At 42.2% G+C, this 26296-nt stretch overlaps 1 protein-coding gene across 1 annotated transcript; it reads right to left on the reverse strand.

Annotated features, from left to right (window-relative positions):
• Positions 1-2557: 2557 nt before the first annotated feature.
• Positions 2558-25732, reverse strand: LOC145867235 (uncharacterized). The gene is made up of 4 exons (XM_082971311.1): positions 25370-25732; positions 25087-25284; positions 20058-20355; positions 2558-4910 (listed from the first exon to the last, which is right to left on the reverse strand). The coding sequence occupies exons 1-4, from the start codon at positions 25730-25732 to the stop codon at positions 2998-3000; spliced, it is 2772 nt and encodes a 923-aa protein (XP_082827437.1). The 3' UTR covers positions 2558-2997.
• Positions 25733-26296: the final 564 nt, after the last annotated feature.

Consider the following 26296-nt stretch of genomic DNA (forward strand, 5'->3'; position numbering starts at 1 on the left):
ACTAAAGGTGTTGACTCTCCACATGTATCAAGACAACTGGAGCACTGGGCCAGACACTCTTAAATAGAACCTGGACCAGCTCAGGTGAAACACCTTCCCACTAACGAGATGGACAAGCCAGCACAGGTGTAACACATACTGACTAACCAGGCGACACCAATATGTACCCAAGACACATTTCAGTTGAATGCATTCAGTTGTACAATCAATCAATCAATCAAATCAAATGTATTTATAAAGCCCTTCTTACATCAGCTGATATCTCAAAGTGCTGTACAGAAACCCAGCCTAAAACCCCAAACAGCAAGCAATGCAGGTGTAGAAGCACGGTGGCTAGGAAAAACTCCCTAGAAAGGCCAGAACCTAGGAAGAAACCTAGAGAGGAACCAGGCTATGAGGGGTGGCCAGTCCTCTTCTGGCTGTACTGGGTAGAGAGGAACCAGGCTATGAGGGGTGGCCAGTCCTCTTCTGGCTGTGCCGGGTAGAGAGGAACCAGGCTATGAGGGGTGGCCAGTCCTCTTCTGGCTGTGCCGGGTGGAGATTAGAACACAACATGGCCAAGATGTTCAAATGTTCATAGATGACCAGCAGGGTCAAATTATAATAATCACAGTGGTTGTCGAGGGTGCAACAGGTCAGCACCTCAGGAGTAAATGTCAGTTGGCTTTTCATAGCCGATCATTCAGAGTATCTCTACAACTTCCATTTCACTTAATCATCTACAATGCTTCACCTTCTACAATATAAACATGGTGTCTACTGGCTGTCAACAATTAAAAACAAGAAAAAACACGTATTTCTAAATAATAATATACAATCAACAAATAAAAACAAGAAAACAAAATAATAATTATTTATTACACGTATAATTTTTTTAATCCTTTTTCTTTCTATAGAATCCTAAAATTCTAGCTTCTAGAACTCTCGTCTTCCTAAAACTCACTAGCTTCTAGAACTCTCGTCTTCCTAAATCCCACTAGCTTCTAGAACTCTCGTCTTCCTAAAACCCACTAGCTTCTAGAACTCTCGTCTTCCTAAAACTCACTAGCTTCTAGAACTCTCGTCTTCCTAAAACTCACTAGCTTCTAGAACTCTCGTCTTCCTTGGAACGAGCCCAAACAAAACTCATCTCCAATACGGAAAAACGTGCAGTCAAAATAAATTGGGATCCATGGCAACGCAATGGCTAAACACAAAACATTTTTGACTGCCCACCCTTGAGACAATCAGCAACCAAGTTGTCCTCACCACAGACATGTCTGATTTCAAGAGGAAACTCCTGCAATATCCATAGTAACTTTCCACACCTCACTGCGGAGCTTCTCTCTCTTTTCAGGGTTCACTAGATAGGCATGTTGTTGGATCGGGGCCCAGTCCCCAATGTCATGCTCTAGTACATTTGGGTTGGCACATCTGAGAATGATCCCTGATATTATAAAATTACATTATAAAATTATCCCTGATATTCCGTCAATATAATTGTACCCAAAAATTGTCAGTTGGTTGCATAAATCATTGATTACTAAATGTTACATTAATTGTAAATATGAAATATCAAACCAAATGTACACCCCTTTGTTAATATGTATTGGCAATAATTAACTTAATGGTGACGCATGGAATAATAAAACACGTATCTTTTGTCAGGCTGAATGTTTGAAATATGAGGTGATTTGAGTCATGCTTCTTCAGTAGTGGAATAAAGACAATTAGAATTTGAATGTTGTCAATAAATGCTGGAGTGATGTAGGATTGTTAATACAATTGATTATAGACCAATTTATTATACTGAGTCAATGTGTATAGGCTGCAAGGACGTTGAATTTAAGTTGTTTTCAAGTCAATGAAAAAAACTACATCTTCTCAACTTTCACTTTCAACTAAAACTGAATGTGTATTGGATGTTGGGCATAGTCTTATTTTCAACATCTTTTCAATTACATTTTGCTGGGTGGGATATTTTCCATGCATGGAAAGGGGTTGGAGGCAAAGGACAAATAAATAAGTGCTACCAAACATAACAAGCATTTCACAAACACTACAGTGTATAAATAAGACGCATTAAATAAAACCACAATGAGGACAAGTTTTCATTAATCATTGGGTACATCGTACGAAAAGCATCAGAATTATCTTAAATAGGGAAATAATTCAAGTTCAGAATCACAACATAAAATACATAGGCATTTCATCATTAAGTCCTTTAGGAAATAATGTCTGGTGGGCTGTCTAAATCAATAACCAATATGCAGAAACAGTTTGTGATAAATTGAAAACCTAAACATAACATGTGCTATATACACAAACATCTGCCACAATAATCATATTACTTGTATTTTTTAAACAAGCACCTTATAAACTGTACAAGCACCAGAAACACTGTTGTTTTGACAAGTAGCAATAAATCACTGATATCGATTAGGGGGGAAATCAGGTTGTACGTGCTGTTGAAACTAACACAACTAAAAAAACACATGGAAATGGGAGATATCTTTTACCTCACTGGTTAGAGGACAACCTGCAGAAGACAGTCAGCTACATTTTGGAGTGACGCATTTAAATGTAGGGGTCCCAAAACAAAGGAACACAACACTTATTCATCGATATCATGCTAAAATCATTTGTGTGACAGGAGGGAGATGAAGTTGCACGTCCTGTTAAACTAACAGCTCAAAAACCACACGGAATCTGGGAATAATGTGTACATCCCTGGTTAGAGGACAATTTGTAGAAAACAGCTATCTACATTTTGAAGTGTTGCATTTTGATTCAAGTGGGTCACCAACGTGGTAAGTGTAACAACCCTTTCAGAGCCTGGATTTTCCCCAAGGCTAATATCCATATCATGTTGAAATCAATTGTTGAAGGGGCAAACGTTTAGGTGTCTACATTGTCCTACTACAATGTGTTAACATTCTACATTGTGAAGTTTATTTATTGATATCATGAAACAACTCCATGTATTTTCTGATATTTGATCAGAGATCTTTTATCAGATTATCTCTGGGCAGAGCTAAGAGGTTTCTCTCCTCTATGTGTTCTCTTGTGTACAGTCAGATTCCCAGAATGAACAAAACTCTTCCCACATTGATCACAGCTATAAGGTTTCTCTCCTGTGTGTATTCTCTGGTGTAGAGTCAGATTGTTAGATGCAGCAAAACTCTTCCCACACTGATCACATGTATAAGGCTTCTCCCCTGTGTGTATTCTCTGGTGTAATGTCAGTTTGCTAGATCTTATAAAACTCTTCCCACATTGATCACAGCAATAGGGTTTCTCTCCTGTGTGTATTCTCTGGTGTCTTGTCAGATTGCCAGATTCTGTAAAACTCTTCCCACATTGATCACAGCTATAAGGTTTCTCTCCTGTGTGTATTCTCTGGTGTTGAGTCAGATTGCTAGATGCAGAAAAACTCTTCCCACATTGATCACAGCTATAAGGCTTCTCTCCTGTGTGTATTCTCTGGTGTCTTGTCAGACTGCCAGATTCTGTAAAACTCTTCCCACATTGATCACAGCTATAAGGTTTCTCTCCTGTGTGTATTCTCTGGTGTAGAGTAAGATTGCTAGATGCAGCAAAACTCTTCCCACATTGATCACAGCTATAAGGCTTCTCTCCTGTGTGTATTCTCTGGTGTACAGTCAGCTGCCCAAATTGACCAAAACTCTTCCCACATTGATCACAGCTATAGGGTTTCTCTCCTGTGTGTATTCTCTGGTGTAGAGTCAGATTGTTAGATGCAGCAAAACTCTTCCCACATTGATCACAGATAAAAGGTTTCTCTCCTGTGTGTGTTCTCTGGTGTAATGTCAGCTGGCGAGATTGAACAAATGTCTTCCCACATTGATCACAGCTATAAGGTTTCTCTCCTGTGTGTGTTCGCTGGTGTACAGTCAGCTGCCCAAATCGACCAAAACTCTTCCCACATTGATCACAGCTATAAGATTTCTCTCCTGTGTGTATTCTCTGGTGAAGAGTCAGATTGCTAGATGCAGCAAAACTCTTCCCACATTGATCACAGCTAAAAGGTTTCTCTCCTGTGTGTATTCTCTGGTGTAATGTCAGTTTGCTAGATCTTGTAAAACTCTTCCCACATTGATCACAGCAATAGGGTTTCTCTCCTGTGTGTATTCTCTGGTGTAGAGTCAGATTGCTAGATGCAGCAAAACGCTTTCCACATTGATCACAGCTAAAGGGTTTCTCTCCTGTGTGTATTCTCTGGTGTAGAGTCAGATTGCTAGATGAAGCAAAACGTTTCCCACATTGATCACAGCTAAAAGGTTTCTCTCCTGTGTGTGTTCTCTGGTGTAATGTCAGCTGGTGAGATTGAACAAATGTCTTCCCACATTGACCACAGCTATAAGGTTTCTCTCCTGTGTGTGTTCTCTGGTGTACAGTCAGATTGCTAGATGCAGCAAAACTCTTCCCACATTGATCACAGCTATACGATTTCTCTCCTGTGTGTATTCTCTGGTGTAATGTCAGCTGGTGAGATTGAACAAATGTCTTCCCACACTGATCACAGGTATAAGGCTTCTCTGTGTGTATTCTCCTGTGTACAGTCAGCTTCCCAGAATGAACAAAACTCTTCCCACAATGATCACACCTATAAGGTTTCTCTCCTGTATGTATTCTCTCATGTTTTTTAAGGTCTGATGACTGGGTGCATCTCTTCCCACATTGAGCACAGCTATAAGGTTTCTCCCCCGTGTGTATTCTCTCGTGTGATTTTAAATGTCCTGGAGAAACAAACCTCTTCCCACAGTCAGAGCAGCAGTGAGTTCTCTTCCCTGTGGATCTCTGCAGGTGTTTCTTGAGGTGTTCTGATCTGGAGAGACTCTTCTCTGCCTCGTCAGCATCATGATGTTGTTGAGGCTCCCCAGAGGATCCAAGATAGTCCCATATCTCTCCTGTGTGAACAACAAAGTCATACAGATGGTTAAAGGCCCACAACAGCGGTAATCCACTGTAAAAGGTGATGCCAACAGCGTAGCCATGATGTTGTACAACAACTGACATCTGTAATGAATGTAAAAATTTGACATTTGCCTTAAAATGAGCAAGAACAGTCATATTTTGTCTTGTTTTCACATTAGTAGTAACATCGATGATTGTAGGCTAGAAATAAGATATTAATGTTGTTGAAACTCTAAGCAGTGTGCCAGACAACTTTTGGTCTCCAATATAGGCCCCTTTCTGTATTTGCTAAAATTGCAGCACGAGGGCAATTTGATTGCAGAAACTCCTCCCTGCTAATGAGGAAAGCGATAGTTATGGATGTACTATATCTGCCTGGAGCAAAAATGGTGAGCAAAGATTTTAGTTTTTCACAATGTATTCTGAATGTGAATGGGGAAAATTCAGGGGAGTAACATCCATTTCCAGGTTGCTTATGAGTTCATTTCACACTACCTTGGATTATAATTGTAAGGATATTTGAATGTCCTGTTTAATATGTTTGCTAAAGCATTAAGAATTATGTGTAATTATTGAAGAACCGCGTTAATGACAGTATCCATTTGGGTGTTGTCAATAAAGTTAAGATTTTAGTTATTTACTTAACCAGGTAGGCCAGTTGAGAACAAGTTCTCATTTACAACTGTGACCTGGCCAAGATAAAGCAAAGCAGTTCGACACAAACACAGAGTTACACGTGGGATAAACAAATGTACAGTCAATAACACAACAGAAAAATCTATATACAGTGTGTGCAAATGGAGTAAGGAGGTAAGGCAATAAATAGGCCATAGTAGCAGAGTAATTACAATGTAGCAAATTAACACTGGAGTGATGGATGTGCAGATGATGATGTGCAAGTAGAGATACTGGGGTGGAAAAGAGCAAAAGAAGTATATAAAAACATGGGGATGAGGTAGGCAGTTGGATGGGCTATTTACAGATGGGCTGTGTACAGCTGCAGCGATCGGTAAGCTGCTCAGATAGCTGATGCTTAAAGTTAGTGAGGGAGATATAAGTCTCCAAAGTCAGCAATTTTTGCAATTCGTTCCAGTGATTGGCAGCAGAGAACTGGAAGGAAAGTCAGCCAAAATAGGTGTTGGCTTTGGGGATGACCAGTGAGATATACCTCCTGGAGTGCGTGCTATGGATGGGTGTTGCTATGGTGACCAGTGAGCTGAGTTAAGGCGACCTTAGCAAAGACTTGTAGATGACCTGGAGCCAGTGGGTTTGGCGACGAATATGTAGCGAGGGCCAGCCGACGAGAGCATACAGGTCGCAGTGGTGGGTGCTATATGGGGCTTTGGTGACAAAACGGTTGGCACTGTGATAGACTGCATCCAGTTTGCTGATTGGAGTGTTGGAGGCTATTTTGAAACTGACATCACCGAAGTCAAGGATGGGTAGGATAGTCAGTTTTACGAGGGTATGTTTGGCAGTGTGAGTGAAGGAGGGTTTGTTGTGAAATAGGAAGCCGATTCTAGATTTAATTTTGGATTGGAGATGCTTAATATGAGTCTGGAAGGAGAGTTTACAGTCTAACCAGACACCTAGGTATTTGTAGTTGTCCACATATTCTAGGTCAGAACCGTCCAGAGTAGTGATGCTAGTCGGGCGGGTTGGTACGGGCAGCGATCGGTTGAAGAGCATGCATTTTGTTTTACTAGCATTTAATAGCAGTTGGAGGCCACCGAAAGAGTGCTGTATTGCATTGAAGCTCGTTTGGAGGTTTGTTAAAACCTCTTAGGGATAGGGGGCAGTATTTTCACGTTCGGATGAAAAACGTACCCAAATTAAACTGCCTCCTACTCAGACTCAGAAGGTAGGATATGCATACTATTAGTAGATTTGGATAGAAAACACTCTGAAGTTTCTAAAACTGTTTGAATGATGTCTGTGAGTATAACAGAACTCGTACTGTATCTACATACTGTATCTACTAAATCCTGAGAAAAATTCAAACAGGAGGTGGGAAATCTGAGAATTGTAGTTTTTCTTTTGAATTCCTATCAAAACTACAGTGTCTAAGGGGTCATGTTGCACTTCCTAAGGCTTCCATTGGCTGTCAACAGTCTTTAGAAACTGGTTTAAATTTACATTTACATTTTAGTCATTTAGCAGACGCTCTTATCCAGAGCGACTTACAGTAGTGAATACATACATTTGTTTTGTACTGGCCCCCCGTGGGAATCGAACCCACAACCCTGGCGTTGCACACACCATGCTGGCATTGCAAACACCATGCTCTACCAACTGAGCCACGGGGAAGGCCAGTATGTATAACACACCATGCTGGCATTGCAAACACCATGCTCTACCAACTGAGCCACAGGGGGGCCTGCAGAGGGGTTTCATCCTTCTCCTGTTACTAGGCAGAAAACAGGAGCTCAGTCAATGAGTGGCCTGTCTGAGGACATGGGACTTGGTGATGCGCGCCTTTCCTTCTTTTCCTTCTGGAATGAATACGCTATTGTCCGGTTGGAAAATTATCGCATTTTTACATTAAAAATACCCCAAAGATTGATTGTAAACATCGTTTGACATGTTTCTACAAACTGTAATGGAACTTTTGAGCTTTTCGTCTATTTATTTGCGCCCCCGTCTCGTGCCTTTGGAATAGTGTTCTGGACGCGCCAACAAAACGGAGGTATTTGGACATAAATTATGGACTTTATCGAACAAATGAACATTTGTTGTGGAAGTGGGAATCCTTCAAGTGCATTCTGCCGAAGATCAGCAAAGGTAAGGAAAGATTTATAACACTATTTTGGAGTTTTGCAGACGCCATGACTTGGCGGGTAACTGTATAGCTTGCTTTGATGGCTGAGCTCTGTACTCAGAATATTGAACAATGTGCTTTCCCCGTAAAGTTGTTTTGAAATCTGACACAGCGGTTGCATTAAAAGTAGTATATCTATAATTCTTTAAATAATTGTTATGTAATTTGTCAACGTTTATGACGAGTATTTCTGTAATATGTGTGCACATTGTGTGTGAACATTTTCTGAACATCACGGGCCAATGTAAAATGCTGTTTTTGGATATAAATATGAACTTGATCGAACAAAACATACATGTATTTTGTAACATGATGTACTATGAGTGTCATCTGATGAAGATCGTCAAAGGTTAGTGCTTAATTTTAGCTGTATTTCGGGTTTTTGTGACGCATCTCCTTGCTAGGAAAATGGCTGTGTGGCTTTTCTTGTTTTGGTGGTGTCCTATCATAATGTAATGTATTGCTTTCGCTGTAAAGCCTTTTTGAAATCGAACAATGTGGTTGCATTAACGAGAAGTGTATCTTTAAAATGGTGTAAAATAGTTGTATGTTTTAAAAAATTGAAATTATTAGAATTTAGTTGTTTTAAAATTTCATGCCATGCTATTTTGTCAAACAATCCCGTTAACGGGATCCTATCTCGAAGCAAGAGGTTAACACAGTCTCCAAAGAAGGGCCAGATGTATACAGAATGGTGTCGTCTGCGGAGAGGTGAATCAAGGAATCACCCGCAGCAAGAGCGACATCGCTGATATATGCAGAGAAAAGAGTCGGCCCGAGATTTGAATCCTGTGGTACCCCCATAGAGACTGCCAGAGGTTCGGACAACAGGCCAGGTCAATGAAGACGGCTGCACAGTACTGTCTTTTAACGATCGCGGTTATGATATCGTTTAGTACCTTGAGCGTGGATGAGGTGCAACAATGATCAGTTCGGAAACCGGATTGCACAGCGGAGAAGGTACGGTGGGATTCGAAATAATCAGTGATCTGTTTATTAACTTGGCTTTCGAAGACTTTAGAAAGGCAGGACAGGATGGATATAGGTCTGTAACAGTTTGGGTCTAGAGTGTCACCCCCTTTGAAGAGGGGGTTGACCACGGAAGCTTTCTGATTTTTAGGAATCTCGAACTATACGAAAGAAAGGTTGAACAGTCTAGTAATAGGGGTTGCAACAATGGCGGCAGATAATTTTAGAAAGAGGATCCAGCTTGTCTAGCCCAGCTGATTTGTACGGGTCCAGGTTTTACAGCTCTTTCAGAACATCACCTATCTGGATTTTGATGAAGGAGAAGCTGGGGAGGCTTGGGCAAGTAGCTTCGGGGGGTGCGGAGCTGTTGACCGGGGTTGGGGTAGCCAGGAGGAAAGCATCTCCAGCCGTAGAGAAAAGCTTATTGAAATTCTCCATTATTGTGGATTTATCGGTGGTGACAGTGTTTCCTAGCCTCAGTGCAGATTGGCAGCTGGGAGGAGGTGCTCTTAGTCTCCATGGACTTTACAGTGTCCCAAAATTTTTTGGAGTTAGAGCTACGGGATGCACATTTCTGTTTGAAAAAGCCTTTGCTTTCCTAACTGACTGTGTGTATTGGTTCCGGACTTCTCTGAAAAGTTGCATATCGCGGAGACTATTCGATGCTAGTGCAGTACGCCAGAGGATGTTTTTGTAATGGTCGAGGGCAGTCAGGTCTGGAGTGAACCAAGGGCTATATCTGTTCTTAGTTATACATTTTTTAAAGGGGCATGCTAATTTAAGAAAATCCTTATTTAGGAAATTTCTTTTAAAGAACAACCAGGCATCCTATACTGATGGGATGAGGTCAATGTCCTTCCAGGATACCCGGGCAAGGTCGATTAGAAAGGCCTGCTCGCAGGAGTGTTTAACAGTGATGAGGGGTGGTCGTTTGACCACGAACACATAACAGATGCAGGCAATGAGGCAGTGATCGCTGAGATCCTGATTGAAAACAGCAGAGGTGTATTTGGAGGGCAAGTTGGTCAGGATAATATCTATGAGGGTGCCCATCTAGCTTGGATTGTAGGACGGCCGGGGTGTTAAGCATATCCCAGTTTAGGTCACCTAACAGAACAAACTCTGAAGATAGATGGGGGGCAATCGATTCACATATGGTGTCCAGGGCACAGCTGGGAGCTGAGGTGGGTCTATAACAGCTGGCAACAGTGAGAGACTTGTTTCTGGAGAGATTCATTTTTAAAATTAGAAGCTCGAACTGTTTGGGCATAGACCTGGAAAGTATGACAGAACTTTGCAAGCCATCTCTGCAGTAGATTGCAACTCCTCCCCCTTTGGCAGTTCTATCTTGACGGAAAATGTTGTAGTTGGGGATGGAAATTTCAGAATTTTGGTGGCCTTCCAAAGGCAGGATTCAGACACGGCAAGGACATCAAGGTTGGCGGAGTGTGCTAAAGCAGTGAGTCAAACAAACTTAGGGAGGAGGCTTCTGATGTTAACATGCATGAAACCAAGGCTTTTACGGTTACAGAAGTCAACAAATGAGAGCGCCTGGGGACACACAGGGCCTGGGTTAACCTCTACATCACCCGAGGAACAGAGGAGTAGGATGAGGGTACGGCTAAAGGCTATCAGAACTGCTCATCTAGTGCGTTGTGAACAGAAAATAAAAGGAGCAGAATGCTGGGTAGTATAGATTCAAGGCCTAATGTACAGACAGGGGTATGGTAGGGTGCGGGTACAGTGGAGGTAAACCTAGGCGTTGAGTGACGATAAGAGAGGTTGCATCTCTGGAGGCACCAGTTATGCTAGGTGAGGTCACCGCATGTGTGGGAGGTGGGACAAAAGAGTTCTCTGAGGCATGTTCAGTGGGACTAGGGGCTCCGCAGTAAAATAAAACAATGATAACTACCCTAAACAACAGTATACAAGGCATATTGACATTAGAGAGACATAAAGCGAGGCAAAAAGCAATCACAGGTGTTGATTGGGAGAGCTAGCTAAGACAACAACGGGTAAGACAACAACAACAGGTAAAGTGGTGATGAATGGGCAGAGGGTCAGTTAACTACACACAGGGCCTGAGTTCGAGGCTGGGGCCAACAGATAAACAAAACAGAGTACCGTGATTAATGAACAGTCCAGCAGGCATCAGCTATGTAGCCAAGTGATCATAGGGTCCAGTGAACAGGAATATATGAACCAGGGAAGCCGTTAGGTAGTCATTACTACGCTAGCCGGGAGATGCGCCTGGCTCGAGGCTAACTGGTGCTAGCTTCGGGACAAGGGCATCACCGACATCTGGCAAAGGCCAGTTGAAGGCACATCAGACGGAAATGCGTCGACAGACCAGTCGTGATGGATCGTTGGGGCTCCGTGTCGACAAAGGGTCCAGGCCAATTGGCAAAAGAGGTATTGTAGCTGGAGTAATTTTGTTTGCTAGCCGGGAGATACACCCGGCTCGAGGCTAACTGGTGCTAGCTTCGGGACAAGGGCGTTAGCCACTATAGCCACTCCGGTGCAAAGGTCCAGAGCTTACGGCAGGAATCCGGTGATGTAGTGGCTTCTAGTCGTCTTAGTGAAGAGTCCGGGAGGCATCAGCTGTGTAGCTGAGTGATCCTAGGGTCCACTGAGCAGGCCGGGAGATGGGCCTGGCTCAAGGCTAGCTTGAGGCTAGGTCACTCGGTAGCAGCTAGCTAGCTGCGATTATCCGGTGTAATGGTCCAGAGCTTACGGCAGGAATACGGTGATGTAGTGGAGAAAAACAGTTCGATATGCTCAGGGTTGATATCGCGCTGTGCAGACTGGCAGGTATTATCCAGGCTAAAAGCGGCTGGTATCTGAGCTAAAAAGGTAAAGACATCTAGCAGTGGTTAACAATGACTAAATAGCTGCCAGCTAATTAGCTGGTTAGCTGCTGATGGAGGTTCTAGCTATAAGGCCTAAAAAATAGCAGATCCGTATTATAATGGGTGAGGCGGGTTGCCGGAAGGTGTATTTAATTTAAAAATGGAAAAAAAAGATTGAAATATATTGCAATATATTTTAAAAAAGACGAAAAAAACATAACATTTACAACACGCCATTGGATTACAAGATGAATCTCAGTTAAAAACCATTGGATTTAGCAAACTCTGAAATTATTCAGTATTTCTGTGCCCACGAAAACTGTTTTCCCAGCATAACATAAGGAGCCACTAAATGATACGTAATTCGAGTGCATTTCAGAATTTAAAAAAAACTGTCCGACAGCAAGATCCAGTATTTAAGTTGAAGTTCATCATATGACAAGCGTAACGTTATGACTATAACTACTGTTCCCTTTCATTCGGTCAACTTCGGTACAACATACTATAGACAATCAATTCCCATGCCGACCCAAACGGACACTAAATGAAACGGCCCCTGGCAGACCACCCAGATCCGACCTCGCAATTTATTAATTGTCTTTGCTTGAAACACTCCTGTCAATGTTGAGTAAGGACGCACACCTAATTACGCATATAGAAGTAGGACTAGTCTACCTGGTTACACATATAGAAGTAGGACTAGTCTACCTAATTACGCATATAGAAGTAGGACTAGTCTACCTGGTTACACATATAGAAGTAGGACTAGTCTACCTGGTTACACATATAGAAGTAGGACTAGTCTACCTGGTTACACATATAGAAGTAGGACTAGTCTACCTGGTTACACATATAGAAGTAGGACTAGTCTACCTAATTACACATATAGAAGTAGGACTAGTCTACCTGGTTACACATATAGAAGTAGGACTAGTCTACCTGGTTACCCATATAGAAGTAGGACTAGTCTACCTTGCCTGCACGCAAATGTAGGCCTATAAATGTGCCCATTTGGGAATGTCTGATAGTATTTCTGATTGTCTTAATGCACAACCACTAATGACTTGTGGAGCTTCTCAAAGTAATTTTTCCTTCACCTCAAACAGCAAGTAAACAAAGTCTAATCAAAATCAATTGCGTACGACAATAGTTCCTCTAAGTATTTTCGTAAAATATTTCCACTCGGCATGAAAGGGAAAAATGTTATGCTCTGATCCAGTGGAAATGTCATAAAATACCTGATTACTTCTTTTCCTTTGCACAAATAGCCGACAGCTGTGTCTGTCCTGAACTCACTGGCGCCGGGAAACTGAGGGCCGAGAATATTTTATACAATGTTGCAAGCTTGCTATCACAAGTTTCGGAGGACCCAATTGATAGTTGATACAATGTTTCAAGTTTATTTTTACATAGTTGGCAATGGCAATAAAAGTTACTTTTAGATTTGTATAATTTTCATTTAGATTTAGATAGAATGTAGATTAATCACAGACAATGATTTTGAGATACTATTATGAATTAAATTAAACTGTTCCAGTAAAATATGCATATGAAAATCCTAACTGGCACGCAAATCGGTAGAAATGGTAAGATACATTGTCACTCTAAATGGAAAAGTTTTACGACCTCTGGTGTAGTCAATTACTGAAAAAAACTTCAGGAGCAAAACGGCAGAATTTACGAAGTCCAGCAGCAGCGGGGGGAGGAGGAGGGAAGAGTTTTTCTTGGTTAAATTGGTGACTGGCTCCCTGAGTAACTTGTGTATCTGTAATTATTTAATCAAACAGCATGCTTACAGCATCAGACAAGTTACGTACATATAGTTGATTTTATAAAAACACATGGGGCGATTTGTAGAAAGAACAGATGACTCTTGGTTGACCAAGATGTATTTTAGTTGGGGACAGCACTAGAACATGATTTTGGGGCTCCCGAGTGGCACAGCGGTCTAAGACACTGCATCTCAGTGCTTGAGGCGTCACTACAGGCTGTATCACAACCGGCCGTGATTGGGAGTCCCATAGGGTGGTGCACAATTGGCCCAGCGTTGTCCGGGGTAGGCCATCATTGGAAATAAGAATTTGTTCTTAACTGACTTGCCCAGTTAACTTGTTGGGGATAGGGGGCAGTATTTTCACGGCCGGATAAAAAACGTACCCGATTTAAACTGGTTACTACTCTTACCCACAAACAAGAATATGCAGATAATTAGTAGATTTGGATAGAAAACACCGAAGTTTCTAAAACTGTTTGAATGGTGTCTGTGAGTATAACAGAACTCATATGGCAGTCAAAACCCTGAGACAAACCCTAACAGGAAGTGGAAATCTGATTTGTGGAATCACTTTCAACCCTTTGCCTATGAAACACACCGTGAGTTAGGATTCATTTAGCACTTCCTAAGGCTTCCACTAGATGTCAACAGTCTTTACAAAGTGGTTTGAGTCTTCTCCGGTAAAAACTGACCGAACGAGAGGCCTGGAAAGTTTGTCATAGAGGGAGGGCCATTACTACTATGATGCGCGTGCCCGTGGGTACTCTCTCGCTCCGAAACGTTTAGTAAGACAATGCAATCGTCCGCCTTGAATATTTTTGAAGTTCTGATTGAAAAAGGCCCTAAAGATTTATGTTATACAACGTTTGACATGTTTGAACGAACGTAAATACATTTTTTTTTGCACATTCGTGAGGACAAGTCCGCGCGCGCTTCGTAAATTATGAGTAGCCTTCGGAACGCGCTAACAAGAAGGAGCTATTGGGACATAAATTAACAACTTTTTCGAACAAAACTACATTTGTTGTGGACCTGGGATTCCTGGAAGTGCCTTCTGATGAAGATAATCAAAGGTAAGTGAATATTTACAATAGTATATTTGATTTTAGATGGTTCCAAGATGGCGCTAACCTGTATCGCCTAGCCTATTTTTCTGAGCATAGCACCTCGTTTATTGCAAAGTGTGATTTCCCAGTAAAGTTACTTTTAAATCTGGCAATGCGGTTGCATTCACGAGATGTTAATCTATAATTCTTTGAATGACAATATTATATTTGATTCACCGGAAGCATTTGAGGGAAAATATTTTCTGAACGTCACGCGCCGATGTAAAATGCTGTTTTTATATATAAATATGAACTTTATCGAACAAAAAATGCATATATTGTGTAACATGATGTCCTAGGAGTGTCATCTGATGAAGATTGTCAAAGGTTAGCGCTGCATTTAGCTGTGTTTTGGGGTATTTGTGATGCATGCTAGTTGCTTTGAAAATGGCAGTGTGATTATTTTTGGCAGGGTACTCTCCTAACATAATCTGTTTTGCTTTTGCTGTAAAGCCTTTTTGAAATTGGACAACGTGGTTCGATTCAGGAGAGGTGTATCTATAAAATGGTGTAAAATAGTCATATATTTGAGAAATTGAAGTGATAGCATTTATGAGGTATTTGTATTTTGCGCGACATGATTCCACTGGCTGTTGACTAGGGTGGGACGCAAATGTCCCACGTTGCCCAGACAGGTTAAATAAAGGTAACATTTAAATAAGTGTTTTTTGACAAACCGTCTTTCACAAATCCGTCAAGGCACCAACTTTGAGAAGGGTTTAAAACAAAGGTTTCAAACCAATTCATGAATGTTATTGAATCTAGGAATGTTTCGCCTTTTATGTAATGGCATGAAAAAATTGTCTGAATATTATACAATGACTTATCAACAGCTGTAATAATTTGACCCCCACAGGAAATCTACACTGGTAATTCTAGAATATACTATATAGTCTAGAAACCTGGTTAAACTATCATTATGACATCATGGATGAATTCTAGAATATACTATAAAGCCTAGAAACCTGGTTAAACTATCATTATGACATCATGGATGAATTCTAGAATATACTATTTAGCCTAGAAACCTGGTTAAACTATCATTATGACATCATGAACAGCCAGTCTTTGTATTCATAGTGTAGTGAATTCAGGGGATAGCCTGAAGGTTGCTACAATAGCTTTCTCTTTCAATTTGAGAGTGATTACATTTCTCCTTCCCCCATCCCTCAGCTGTTTACCAAACCAAGTCTCTAGGCAGCCATTTTGTTACTGTTGAAAAAAACTCACACAGCAATCACTCAACCAATCTGCGGTTCAAACACTGTTTTGGTAATAAGATGATGGGTTTGGAGAAATGTAACTACTTTCAAATGCATAGACAGACCTATGGATGCAATGACTGACCATCCATGATATCAACATTACAGTTTTAACCATGTTGAGGCTGTACAGTGTTGATTTACATTGTTTCTAGATGTTGGAGTAAAAAAAAGCTTATTTGGGGATCTGATGGGGTAAACTAAGCTCATGAGGCATGTGTTATATTCTTCAAGAATCAATGGCTATATATAAATCATTTAAAAGTCCAAATATGGATGTAGAAATTTTATATTTCCCCTTTAACACCAAACATCAGTTCAACAACTGCAGAGTTTGTGCCTCTGTTAAGACAGTACTTACTAGTGTTAATCGGGGAACGGTTTCTCAAAACCATCTTATGGCTAAGTTCACCGTTAGAACCATTGGATGCCTTAAGTTGCGTTTGGGAAACCGGGCCCAGATGTCCAGTTTCCTCCTCTATCGATGTAACAGTCATCTCCCCCTCTTCCTCTTTCACTCCATAAACTGCATCCTCCTCTTCTTTTACTGTGACATCCTCCTCCTCTTTCACTCTGAACGCGTCTTTTTCTTCTTTCACAGTAACGGCCTCACCCTCTACTTCTTGTTTTACTGTGATGTCCTCTTCTTTAGCAGGAGAGTAGCTCAGTGAACGCATGGTCGGAGATGTTAGCTAGGCTAATGCTAACTTAACCAGCCTGCTAGTGTGGTGGAAAATTGTCTTAAGAATAACACTTCTTACAAGAACTTGTAAATTTAATATAGTCTTTAATACAGAGTAGTAAAGCCGAGCCGGTCCGCGGAACAACGACTCCCTTCCTTAGGCCCCGGCTCTGCTTTTATGCACATACAATACATAGGTCCACCCTTTATGTAAATGAAGTAAAACCATGCGTTCTGCCACCATTTTCTTTCAACCCAATGGATAACGCCCTCATCTGCTTTTAGCTCTAACATAGTAGTGGCTGGATAACGCCCTCATCTGCTTTTAGCTCTAACATTTTGGTGGCTAGATTCTCCTCATATGGATATGAAAATAAGGCATGCTTTGCATGCTTACGCTTGGCATATATTTAGTCATGGCCATACATTCAGCTTGCCTGGCCGTTGCGTGGTTCCTACTTGGGGATGTATGGCCACCTGTTATCTCCACTCAGGGCCAGCTGCCAGTCTCCTCTTTCGCTAGCTAATGTATTTATATTTCTTTCCCTCAGCAGTCTCCCACATAAATCCCTCCTCTGGGACTAATTAGTCCCACATCAAACCTGATTAAACTAGAGACAATAAGGATGGAAGCAAAATAATAGATACATAGAATAATAAGTGTGTTGAACGAAATGTGAACAGATAAAACATAATCATATACTGGACCAAACATCTCCAATCCAATAACATGGGTAGGAGTAAAAGATCCAGTCAGGCTTAAAATAGTAAATGAGGATACACATAACAAATTAGTATACTATGAAGAAGCATGAGCATGTAGTACATAGCCTTGCCTGAGGTTATCTCAGTTATGTAGAGTATAGAATATAACAAGAATTTAAAAGAATAATAAACATAATAGACCTAATTAAAGTTAATATTCTTACTATGAATCTGAACAAGCCCTGAGTGAGCAAAAATAAAAGTTACAGACAACATTCCAAATTGAGACACGATTCTTCCTCGCGGACCCCTTTCTAACAGAAATTAAGCATACATCACTCATTACTGCTAGAAGATTAAGGGCATGGTCCGTAGACACTTGTAACCGGAATACCTTCTGTTACCTAGCGTGTAATAAATGATCCTCATTTTAGGAAGGCAAAACTGGCTTAAATTTAAAAGAAAATGCATACATTTATATATGTATGAAAACCATAAAACAAACATAAAATACGACATACACTTAAGGTTTGTTCAAAGTCATACCAGAATTTACATCATAGGGGCACATTCCTTATTTCCACATATAGGGCAATCCTCTCTTTGACACATTGCACAGAATAAGGGTTCAGGATGATGGTAATGTCCATCATTGTCCTCTTGGGAGCACCACTTGCAACGCCTGGGTTGCAGACATTTTTTGTGTACATGGACAAGCACTATCTCATCCGAATCAGGGTCTTTGGCATACACAGGAAACCCACCAGGACGCCAATCATGGCACTCATAACCTCCCCCAAGAATTACCCCATGACGACAGTTAGGATTACCAAAAGGGCAATCAAGGGGTCCTCCAACAGCATTGCAAGGTTTTCCATACTTGTCCGTATAATGTCCAGGGTTACCAGGGACAGGATTGATTATGAGAGGTGGATCCAGTATATGTTCCTTAAACTTCTTTCTTGACCCCCCTCTTATGTCTAGGGTCTGCTCCATGTACTGCCATCTGTTTTTAAACAGTGGTTTTGACCACAAGTGATTTAACCAAAGGCACCACACAGCAAAATACAATGCCCAATGCTACTAGACCTCCACCCATCATAATGGCCAGCCTAGTAAACATAGCACCCCATTTTCCCAAAGCCAGGTCCAACCAATCCCAGACATGAGAATCAAACCCCGCATTCACCTTTACTTCTGCTCTTAACCCTTTAAGTTTATTCATAGCTAGGGAAAATGTTCCATTAGGTGCAGTGTTGTTGGGAATAAAAGTACAACAAGCATCTCCATACATTACACAAACTCCCCCCTTTTCTGCCAATCGCCAGTTGAGAGCTTCCCTATTCTGCCATGTCATCTGGCTTGTGGCCTTTACCTGTTCTCCTAAGGCTGTCAAGGCAGAGTCAGTATAATTAATACATCTTTGTTGGTTATAGTATATATAATTAATCCACTCTAAATTCTTATTGGGTGTTACCCACAAAAATATAGATTCAAATCCAGATTTAATCTCATCTCTGGCCTTAAACTCGTTGGGCACACCTCTGGATTGTCCAATTGAATCAAGGTACACTCTAGGATCTGATTCATACTCCCTCCTAGTTCTAGTGTTAACATGCCCCTCCTGTGGTGTTTTGATGACGGTAACCTGTTGGACTGCTCTGACTAAAGCACACAATCCAGTCCATTCTTCAGGAAGAACATTCAGAAGTTTGTTTTTCCCACACATCCAAAAGCTATCAGCAATACCTCTATCTTGGGTTTTTAACATAGTAAGAGACGGTGCAACCTGAGTGATGTGGCCACACGAACCCCTCCTATTGGTAGTTAATCCTTTCTCATCAAATTTGCGAATCCCCGCAATCTCTAACACCCAGATAGTGTCACATTTAACAGTTGTGTTTCCTACGTTAATCCGACCAATACCATAGTTATAGAAACATTCATATTTTCCCTTAACCACAGTACTTTTTTCTATCTGAGGTCTAGTTAAATCAGTTTTAATGTTGTATGCAGCACATTCCTTATTAGCCAGTACAGTCTCATTTAACATAGTTTTACCCCTAGTACTACCCAAGGCCATTCTGCATTCAATGTCACAAAGGAATATGGTACTTTCCCGGTTTACAATTAGCATTTTTCCAATTAGCACAACTGTCAAATGATGCAGGTTCAGGTACTATTAACACTTCAGACAAGGGTGATTTGCTGCACAAGATACAATCGTCCATTCTATGTCTGTCCGCCGTATACCTAGCCCATTTATACCAATCATTCTTTACCGCTTCTTCCAATGTTTTGTCCTTGAGCGGTTCTGGTTCTAACATATTTGCTGTTTCATCCGCGTCGTCCTCTTGAGGTGGACTGTTGGGTTTTGTCAACAAGTTCCAAATGTCAGTAAAGAACCCTGCTGTTTCTGATGCTTTTGGTTTTGTTGTAGGTATAGTGGATTTTTCACCCAGAGTAGTAGTTGGTACTCTGGTGGTGACCACTGTGGTGTGTACAGCAGCTGCCACAGTCGTCGTGGTTCTAGTCGTTGTAAGCACCTCTAGATTGGGTGCCGGTGTGAATTCGATTTTCATGGTGGTTGAACTGCTCCCTTCAGTCAGTCCTGTACGTGCCAGTTCAACTATAAATTATTCTCCTTCAACGGGTTCAATGTTTTTTATGCTGAGCACCCATTCATTTTCTTCTTTGGTTATTGTTGTCACATCCTTTCGGATCCCAAATCACTTCTCCCTTCGTCTGATGATGAGTCCATCCACAGTACGCGACATCAGGTAGGGGTTTTACCCTGTATATCGTGACCGATCTTTGTTCTCCTGTTTCCGTTATGATCTGAGGTGGGACTGGAATGCTAACCTTGTTTTTCCCACCCGGTTGTTCGGCAGGTTCCTCTCTTTTTTTCCTATTCAATTGTTCATCAAGGGGACCGGGTGAGTGTCGAGAAGTCAATTGTGGGAAAAGTCCCTTGCCCTTCGGCCCTTGGAACGTCTCCCTCTTTTCTCCATTGGGAAGTTTCTCCTCCTGCTGTTTGAGTAGTTTCTCCTTCGGCAGCTCCTGTTGGGCTCGTCTCTCCTTCAGTAGCTTCTGTTGGGATATTTCCTTCTTCAGTGGCTCCTGTAGGGGTATTTCCTTCTTTAGCTTGTGGATCTCCCTCCTCTGACCCACCTGGCTCCCCATCTGGGTAGTCATTAATTCCAGGGAAGAATTGTTCCCATTCTCTGGGGTGTACTTCTGGGTCCCATTGTATTGGGCTTTCGCCATAGATATCTGCCACAGCAGGCATATCACCAGGAGTATCAGGCATATCGTTTCCCCCCCCTTGGAGTCTCTGGTCCCACAGGTTTGAATATTGTTGGTTGGCAGGTTTCTTCTCCCGCCCTGTTTCTTCGTTTACTTCTTCTGAGAGCAGTTGGTGGTGTATCAGTTGTTTCTTGGCTTCCACTTGGCCTGTTAGCTTCCTGGCTTCCTTTTGGAGCCACAATTTCTTCCGCTGCTTCTTCTCCTGTCGCGCCCCCGTTTGGTGTATCAGCATCCTCTTTTCTATCCGGTTGTTTCTTCCTTTCTGTTGGGACTCTGGTGCAGTGGTTGAGATGATACCACGTCTTGCTTCCTTTCACCTGGACGGCTGTTGATGTTGCTTCGGCCACCTCCTTCTCTCCTTGGTTGATCCCACTTTCTCCGGAACACCAGAATGTAGACCAGATCCCCTGGTATCACCTGGCGTGGCCCCTCTGGTCTCTATTCCGGTTCCTTCTTTTTCTCCTGTGAATATATAACTTCATGTATCTTGGTTAGATGCTTTACATATGATTTTAGTTCTGTTTCTAGTATGTCTAAAGAGGGACCTTTGTACAGTCCCCCTAGTGATGGCACAGGCATGGGTCGACCCGTAAGCATTTAATGCGGTGACAAGTGCGTGTTTCTGTTAGTTTCCATGCGACTGCTCATTAGTGCAAGCGGCAAAGCATCTACCCAGTTATCCTCTTACATCTAGACGTTCCGCTAGCGGAACACCTGCTCCAATATCCAATGATAAGCATGGCGCGAATTACAAATTCCTCAAAAATACAAAAACTTCAATTTTTCAAACATATGACTATTTCCCAGCATTTTAAAGACAAGACTCTCCTTTATCTAACCACACTGTCCGATTTCAAAAAGGCTTTACAGCGAAAGCAAAACATTAGATTATGTCAGCAGAGTACCAAGCCAGAAATAATCAGACACCCATTTTTCAAGCTAGCATATAATGTCACAAAAAACAAAACCACAGCTAAATGCAGCACTAACCTTTGATGATCTTCATCAGATGACACACCTAGGACATTATGTTATACAATACATGCATGTTTTGTTCAATCAAGTTCATATTTATATCAAAAAACAGCTTTTTACATTAGCATGTGATGTTCAGAACTAGCATACCCCCCGCAAACTTCCGGGGAATTTGCTAACAATTTACTAAATTACTCACGATAAACGTTCACAAAAAGCATAACAATTATTTAAAGAATTATAGATACAGAACTCTATGCACTCGATATGTCCGATTTTAAAATAGCTTTTTGGTGAAAGCACATTTTGCAATATTCTAAGTACATAGCACAGCCATCACGGGCTAGCTATTTAGACACCCGGCAAGTTTAGCCTTCACCAAAATCAGATTTACTATTATAAAAGTTTGATTACCTTTTGTTGTCTTCGTCAGAATGCACTCCCAGGACTGCTACTTCAATAACAAATGTTGGTTTGGTCCAAAATAATCCATCGTTATATCCGAATAGCGGAGTTTTGTTCGTGCGTCCCAGACACTATCCGAAACGGTAAATCAGGGTCGTGCGCATGGCGCAATTCGTGACAAAAAATGTCTAAATATTCCATTACCGTACTTCGAAGCATGTCAACCGCTGTTTAAAATAAATTTTTATGCAATTTATCTCGTAAAAAAAGCGATAATATTCCGACCGGGAATCTCCTTTTCGGCAAACAGAGGAAAAATCACAAAGACGGGGGCCGCCAGGGCACGCGCCTAAGCCCACAGTCCCTTGATCGGCCACTTGAGAAAGGCGATAATGTGTTTCAGCCTGGGGCTGGGATGACGACATTCTGTTTTTCCCGGGCTCTGAGCGCCCATGGAAGACGTAGGAAGTGTCACGTTAGAGCAGAGATCCTTTGTAAAAGATAGAGATGGCAAAGAAGTTCAAGAAATGGTCAGACAGGCCACTTCCTGTAAAGGAATCTCTCAGGTTTTGACCTGCCATTTGAGTTCTGTTATACTCATAGACATCATTCAAACAGTTTTAGAAACTTCGGAGTGTTTTCTATCCAAAGCCAATAATTATATGCATATTCTAGTTACTGGGCAGGAGTAGTAACCAGATTAAATCGGGTACGTTTTTTATCCAGCCGTGAAAATACTGCCCCCTAGCCATAACAGGTTAAGCCCTGTGAATAGGCAAATCTTTAATGCAAGGCTGCCAATCCCTGATAACAGGGTGGGTAGCCTTGGGCTACTGGATCTAATTTAGTACTGTAGCACGCAATAGGCTGTTTCTTCCTACCACTACATGTTTCCTGCATGAGAATAGCAGCCGCATAGTTGTCACACCTATTTGCTACGTATAACAAAAATGGTTTAGTGTAGTCGGGGGCCGCTAGGGCCGGTGCTGTCTGCATCTCTTTTTTAAGTGTTTCAAACGCAACTACAGCATCCGCGTTCCACTCCAGCGGTGCTCTTAGATTAAGCTGTCCTGCTTCCTTCATTATTTCTCTCAGAGGAGCTGTCTTGACTACATACTCCTTTGTCCAGTCAGGTTAAGTCCTGTCATTCCTAAAAAGGTCATCATTTGCGCTACCGTTTGTGGTAATGGTGCTTTGCTAATTCCCTCTAGCTGTCCTGGAGCTATGGCTTTGGTTCCATGGGCTATTGTTCTGCCTAAGTACTCAACCTGGGGTTGACAGTACTGTCATTTTGTTTTAGAGACCTTGTGTCCTCCGTCTGCTAACCGCTGCAGTACTTTTAGTGAGTCTGAGTGGCACTGTTCTACTGTGGAGGCACAGATTAACAGGTCATCTACATATTGGATCAGAGTGCCGTCAAGCATTAATTCTTCTAGATCTGCTCTCAATATTTGATTGAACAAGTGCGGGCTATTTTTAAATCCTTGGGGGAGACGAGAGTAAGACAGAGTTTTTCCTCTGTACCTAAATGCAAACAAGTACCTACATTCCTCCGCCAGGGGGACACTAAAAAATGCTCCACATAGATCAATCACGGTGAAGTATTTGGCATCTGGGGGAACGTTAGTCAACAGCGTGTGAGGATTGGGAACTTCCGCTGGACAATCTTGTGCTATATCATTAATAGCCCTTAAGTCATGTACCAATCTCCATTTTTTACCATCGGCTTTAAGCACAGGTAGCAAAGGTGTATTGCAAACACTTGGCATCTCAATCAATACTCCTGTCTTGATCAATCCTTCAATTGTTGAATTTATTCCTTCTTCAGCTTCAGGCTTCATAGGATACTGGGCTTTCCAGGGGAGTTTGGCGTCTGGTTTTACTTTTATGTTGATCGGACTTGCTGATTTGACAAGCCCCACGTCGGTGTCATGTTGTGACCATACTTCTGATGGTATGTTTTTTTTCCATTTCTTCTCTAAGCTCACTAAGTAGCCCTATCCCTTCACCTAACACTACTTGTTGGCCTGCACTGACCTCTATCTCCCTAGAATCGCCAATCATCATTGTAGTGGTTACTATCTTGATAAATGCTTTATCTTCGGAATGGAAGATCAATGGATTGTCTGTTTTGTCCCATATTGTCTTTTTAGCTTTCCTCATCATGGGTCCTAGATCTTTTGATGTGAAACCTTGATTCACCAGCAATGTGATGTGAGGGATAGAGTCAGAAACATTGAACCATTTTTGTACAAATTCAGATCCATCTTCGTCCATCACATCCATGGCTGCTCCCTGTTCTCCAATGATTATATATTGGGACATAATTGGTGCTTTCCTACCATTTGCCCCCATAACCCAGAGCTGTTCTAATAATGGGTCCTGATGTGGGTCAAATTGCATTGTGCAGTGATATTCAGCTTTTGCTCTAACGGCTTTAGGTATTTGGGCCTGAATAAATTTACCCCATCTCCTCGCTGTTCTGTCTACATCTGTCTCAATTCCTCCTAACCAATATACGTTGGCCATGACTCCTGTGCTTACCACTGGTAATTGTAGTCCTATTTTTTCTATTATCACCCCTTCGGGGGAACATTTAATTTGTATACCCATTTTGCATAGGGCATCTCTTCCTAAAAGATTAACTGGTGTTTGATCTGATACCAGTATTGGGATTGTGGCTGATTTACCATTGGCAGTAAGATGAACTGGAGCGGTCATTGGAATTAGCTGCGTATTTCCCGAGAATCCTATTGTTTTGGCATATTTACCAGACATGGGGAGATGAGAGGCATAATTTGAACTCACACATGTGTAAGTGGCTCCAGTATATATCATCATGGGTATGTCTTTATTCTCTATTTGAACCTGCAACACAGGTTCTTGGTCAGCTCTTGTGGTTAGAATTGGGAACTGACCCTCCCCTTTAGGATTCTCTGGGCACCCCTAGTACGTCTGATTGGGTCCTGACCATGGGTTCACAGGGCCCGGGGGTGGGTTTTGGCTGCCCTGCCATCCCCCAGTAGGGCCCCAGCCATTCTGGTTTCCACCAGCAGGTGGCCGCCAGCCACCGGAGCTGTTGTTTGTTGGTGGACGCCTATTGTAGGTGTTATCCCCAGTCCGATCCTGCCACGGGTTTGCGGGACATTCACGTCTGGTGTGTCCTGGTTGGTAGCAACCCCAACACACACCAGGCGGCCCCCGCGGGGTCCTGGGCCCTCTCCCTTGATCCACCTGTATGTTTTTCTGTTGTATATTCCCACCATTCCAATTCGGGGGCTGTGTGTACACATTTGCTACTGGCAATGGGGCAGGCACTTGGGTCCGGCCGGGGGTTGACAGTTGCGGCCCTCCTGGGGAAACAGCAGCCATTGTTCCAATCTCGGGCACAGGAGTGGTTACTGAGGCCTGGACTTTCTTCTTTCCCTTGGTCAGTTCATCCAGCTGCAACTGGGCCAACCTTCTCTGGATTTCCTTTCCTTGTTCAGCTTGTTTCTGCTCTTCCTTTCTATGTTTCTCCACAGCGTGAATTACATAGTCACAGAAATTCTTTGTAAGGTTTTGAAGTAAGTCCCACTACGTCCTCCAGTTGGTTCCTTACTGGCTGGGGCATGGCTTCCACCACTGAGGTCCGGAACATTGTTGTCATCAGTTCATTTTCCTCCGGGTCCTGCTCTGTTTCCATTCTCCATCTTTTCAATTGTCCATGCAGGTATGCAGCCGGGTTTTCTGTATCTCCAATGGCCTCTCCCCTTAGTGCCTTGGGGTCCACTTTTGTTGGGTATGCTGCCCTTAGGGCCCTCCAGACGGCAGGCCTATACCTGTCAAACATCAGTCCATCCCTTGACACTTCCCACTCTGTGCCGTTGATTCCTCCCTCCTGCATGATTTCTCCCATTCTCTGCACGTTCGTTACCCTTGCCAACAATGCCCTTATGTCGCCCACCGCCAGCAATTTCCCCATTGTAAATTATTCAAAGGTCCTGATCCACTTTCCAGCTCCCTCATGGAGGTCCGGCAACCGGGCAACCAACCCTTCCAGGTCCTGCGTAGCCCATGGTATGTAGTGTCCTTGATTTCCTTTAATCAGGATTGGACATTGTTTATTCGGGACTATAGTGTCCTGCTTTCTTCTTTGCCCCTTCTCTGAGTACTCTGCGATCTGTTTCTGTGGGCTCATATCTCAGGCTCTCCTGTAGGTTGCGAGCTATCGCCTCATCTTGTCTTTCTTGCTCTTGTACATATTCTTCCTGTGCTCGTTCATACTCCTTTTGTATCTGTTGTGTTAATAGTTTACTTCTTCTTTCTAGTTGATTTATACCAAGTCTACCACTTTCTTCCTCTTCTTCAGATTCTTCACCAAGACTGTCCCCTATTTGGGATTCCTCTGGTGTTTAAAAGGGCTTCCTTGGTTGCTCTTTCTTCTGGTCCTTTTCTTTTCTTCCTTCTTTTGTGTTTCAATGTTTCCTTTTTCCCTATTTCTGTTTCCATTGCTTTCAGGGTTTTCATCAATCCACCATAGCAATTG

Source organism: Salmo salar, unplaced genomic scaffold (assembly GCF_965601325.2).
Source record: "Salmo salar unplaced genomic scaffold, fSalSal1 ptg000257l, whole genome shotgun sequence".
Classification (NCBI taxonomy): domain Eukaryota; kingdom Metazoa; phylum Chordata; class Actinopteri; order Salmoniformes; family Salmonidae; genus Salmo; species Salmo salar.